This window comes from Auxenochlorella protothecoides (genome assembly GCF_000733215.1).
Source record: "Auxenochlorella protothecoides strain 0710 unplaced genomic scaffold scaffold54, whole genome shotgun sequence".
Classification (NCBI taxonomy): Eukaryota; Viridiplantae; Chlorophyta; class Trebouxiophyceae; order Chlorellales; family Chlorellaceae; genus Auxenochlorella; species Auxenochlorella protothecoides.
This window is the reverse complement of record NW_011934258.1, coordinates 582,733-586,490: the sequence shown is the minus strand read 5'-3', so window position 1 is coordinate 586,490 and position 3,758 is coordinate 582,733. Positions and strand designations below refer to the sequence as shown.

The following is a 3,758-nucleotide window of genomic DNA, read 5'->3' as shown; positions in this document are numbered from 1 at the left end:
GCCCCGCGAGGAGCCCCGGCGCGGCGCGGGCGCGTGGCAGCCCTCGGGGGCGGCGGGCAGCAGGGCCCCGCGCCGGCCCGACGACAGGCCGGCCCCGCCCCCGGCACGCCGCGAGGGCGAGAGGTGGTGAAGTGGTGATCCGTGTCGACGTCAGTGCCCCGGGGCCGAGACAGGGGTGGCGGTGCAGTGGCACACCGGAGTGACTCCCTGCCGCGTCAGGTCTTGCATCTGCCGGGGCGTAGTCTGTCGATGCCTGCCGCATGCATCCCATGCAGACGAGTCGTGCAAGGCTCTTCAAATTCTGTAGTCAAGTGCCAGTTACCCCAGAGCAAGCCAGCTGGCAACAATGGAGGGGATCTATGAATGGACGATGGAAGCAGGACGCAGCAAGTCACTGCATGACAATGAATCTTTCGGTGGGAAGCACTGCTGGCACGCCCATGATACTCAGGCTGTGCACAGGGGGTGACGCAGATGGTCGCAGGAGTGACCGCCGCACAGCAGGCCGCCATTTGTATTCAACCTTGGTCGACGCCTTTGTGCTCCCTGGCACCCTCCAGACCTCTGCCGTGACCCTGTCAGGCGCCCGCCGATTCGCCCTTCTTCTTGGCCACGCTTTCCCAGTACACGGCGTGGTCGGCTGCGGGGTTGGAGGGTGCCTCCAGCGACTGGCACTCAAGGCCGAGCTCAGCCATCCGGGCCTTCACCGCCTCCTCCAGCTCAAACACCCCGGGGTCATCCATGCCGAGCTGCACACAGATTGGTGGAGGGTCGTGACACAAGGATGTTTGGGGCCTCCGCGGTGGGTGGGTGTGAAGAAGGCACCATCAATCCTGGCCTCCCCTGGCAGGGCAGAGTTGGTCCTGTGCATCCACGCATTCACAGCACCTGCTAGAGTAACGGAATCCTGGTCACCGGCGACTTCTCTTCTACCCCCTGCAGCCCACAAGGGAAGTTCCCGCCCCTCCTTCAAATCCCACCATGCGCAGCCCGTTGGCCAGGCGGAAGAGGTACACGTGGTTGGGGCCGGAGGGGCCTTCGGCAGTGGCCACGGTGTGCGCCAGCGTGGCCAGCGGCGCCGGGCCCAGGTAGTCGGGGTTTGACCCCGGGTCGGAGCCCGCGATGTACACCAGCGCGTCCTCCACCGCCGGTCGGGCGTCCCCGGGGGCGGCCCAGACGGATACGTGGCGCCGGATGTCGTACTGCTTCTCCCGCCACTCCAGGTAGTGCAGGGTGCGCTCCTGCTCCTCGTGGCTGCCCGCCAGCTCGTAGGCCACGCCCCACTGTGCAGTGCAGGGGGAGCGGGGTGGAGATGACTGATAAACGGGTGCGTGGAGGAGGCGGGAGCGCTGCAGTCCCCCTTGAGCAACCTCGATGTTTGCAACACTGCTCTCCCCACTGGAATGTGCGGAGCACACATCCATCCCAGGCGGCCAGGCCACCCACCCCTCAACCACCACGCACGGTGACGGCTTCTGGGTCCTCATGCAGGGTTGCCACGCGGCCTGGGGCTCCAGGATGGCCCCTGTGGTCTGTGGAGCCCTGCCAGAACACCCTACGGTACCCCCGGATGAACCCCTCCACCCTGCCCTTGAACTCGAAGCCGGGGCTGTGGACGAGGCTGCCAAAGCCTGACCAGCCGGAGTGAGGGGACAGGCTTTTTGGAATTCTTGCCTCCACATGCAACAGGGCTTTTCAGGCAGCCATCCAAGAAAGGCTTGCTCACCGAATATCCATATGGAGCCAGAGGGCACAGCCGAGGGGGCCGCCACGGTCATCACAGCGCCGCGACTCGGAGCGAATACGGCGATCGGTCAGCTCCTTCTGCAATGATGCAACCAAACAAACGTGGTGGGGTCGCGCCGACGCCATTCACTGCCCAGCAGAAGTGTATGGTGTTCGAGTGATCATGGAAACCATAGCCCGCACTATTTCCACGCACCATCGCATGGAGCGAATGCCGGACACAGGCTGCGCAACGGTTACAATCTGGAACAAGGTTTTTCAAAGGATGTACACACAGAGGCGCCGGATCATGCCAATTTTTGGGGGTCGCGTGCGACATGGGTGTACTTGACGCCCTGGTCCTTGTTCACGACCTGGCCCGTGCCCCTGAGCACAAACTTGGTGGTGAGCAGGCCCTCCACGCCCACGGGTCCACGGGCGTGGATCCGCCCCGTACTGATGCCCACCTACAACAAGTTTTTGGAAAGGTCGAGGTTGGATTCAGGGAAGGGCCGGGGCCAGGTGCAAACCAATTTCATGCACACCGGTGAGAGGAATGCGTCTGCCTGACCGGCACCCACCTTGCCCCCACCAGCACCCCACCCCCTCCGCCCGTCGTCAGCCCACCCACCTCTGCGCCCAGGCCGTATCTAAAGCCGTCCGAGAAGCGGGAGGAGGCGTTGTGGTGCACACACGCCGCGTCCACCAGCTGGAGGAAGGTGTCAGCAGTCGCTTGGTTCTCTGTTGGAGGGAAATGACGATATACTTGGAAGTCCGTCACACCTGCCCTTGTCCATGCTTCAGCTTATCAAGCTCCCCATGCGCACCGTGCCAGCGACATGATAATCCAAGCGCCCTTGCTGTGCACCGGGGCTCTCCATTCTCCTCCACCACCCCCTTTTCCCCAAAGTCTCCCCCACCTCCTCCCAACCCCTGCCTCTCCTCAACCCCAACTCTGCTACCTGTGACCACCACCTCGGTGTGGGAGCTGCCGTGGGCGTGAATGTGGTCGATCGCGGCGGCCAGGTCGTCCACCAGCTCAAACCCGACGTCCAGCGAGGAGTATTCGTGGCGCAGCGACGCCGCCCTTTCCAGCCCGTACCGCTCGGCGGCCCGCGGCCCGGCGTGCACGGCCACGCCAGCGCCCTTCAGCGCCTCCAGCAGCTCCCGCGCCAGGCCGTCGGCCAGCGATGCATGCACCAGGATGGTCTCGGCCGCATTGCAGGCGGCGGGGTAGTCGGCCTTGGAGTCCACGGCGATGGCCAGCGCCTTGGCCGGGTCGGCCTCGGCGTCGACGTACACGTGGCAGATGCCGTCGGCGTGGCCCAGCACTGGGATGCGGGTGGAGCGCTGGATGTGGGACACCTGCGCGAGTGGTGATGGAGGGTGCGGGGATGGAGCGTTCAATGGTGGAGTGGGGGGTGGGAGCACGGAGGCAAGGCGGCGGCATCATTAAGGGCAGTGCCACCCACTCTCCCCCCGCCGGGGACGCGCTCCCCTTGTCCCCGGGCCCCAAGCAAGGGGCCACGAAAGGCCACTGGCTTGCCCGTCCCATCCCAGCCCCCACCAAATCTCAAGCATGAGCCTCACCAGGGCGTTCCCGCCACGGGGGATGACAAGATCAATCACGTCATCCAACTTCAGCAGGGCATCAATGTCGTCGCGGGAGGTGACCAGGGAGACGAGGCCGGAGCCCACGCTGGGGGCCCTGGCGTCCAACACCTCGCTGATCAGCCTGTGGAGGATGGCGTTGGAGTGGGCCGCCTCCTTGCCCCCCTGCGGAGCGGCATTTGGAAGGGTGGTCGAGATGGGGATCCAAAACTCAGGCGGCAACCAGGCGGGAGGGAAGACCATGCAGGATCCCTGAGTGGCATCTGGTGAATACCACGTTTCCCCAGGCAGGGCAAGTGCAGCCGCCCTTCAACTCTGGAGCTTTTCAGAGGCAGTCACATCGCCTTACTGCAGCAAGACCAGACTGGCCCGAAGCCCCCCCCCCCCCCCCCCCACAAAAAAAAAACAACACACATTTCTAC

At 64.7% G+C, this 3,758-nt stretch overlaps 2 protein-coding genes across 2 annotated transcripts; both read right to left on the bottom strand.

Annotated features, from left to right (window-relative positions):
- Nucleotides 1-578: 578 nt before the first annotated feature.
- F751_4836 (Cation transport regulator-like protein 2) lies at nt 579-1,778 on the bottom strand (the record flags this gene model as incomplete). The annotated part of the gene is made up of 4 exons (XM_011400937.1): nt 579-749; nt 981-1,283; nt 1,465-1,631; nt 1,727-1,778. 4 exons carry the CDS (start codon nt 1,776-1,778, stop codon nt 579-581), a joined length of 693 nt encoding a protein of 230 aa, XP_011399239.1.
- Nucleotides 1,779-2,033: 255 nt separating this feature from the next.
- On the bottom strand, nt 2,034-3,579 carry F751_4835 (Delta-1-pyrroline-5-carboxylate synthase; the record flags this gene model as incomplete). Its single annotated transcript, XM_011400936.1, has 4 exons — nt 2,034-2,192; nt 2,357-2,466; nt 2,688-3,090; nt 3,316-3,579. 4 exons carry the CDS (start codon nt 3,577-3,579, stop codon nt 2,034-2,036), a joined length of 936 nt encoding a protein of 311 aa, XP_011399238.1.
- Nucleotides 3,580-3,758: the final 179 nt, after the last annotated feature.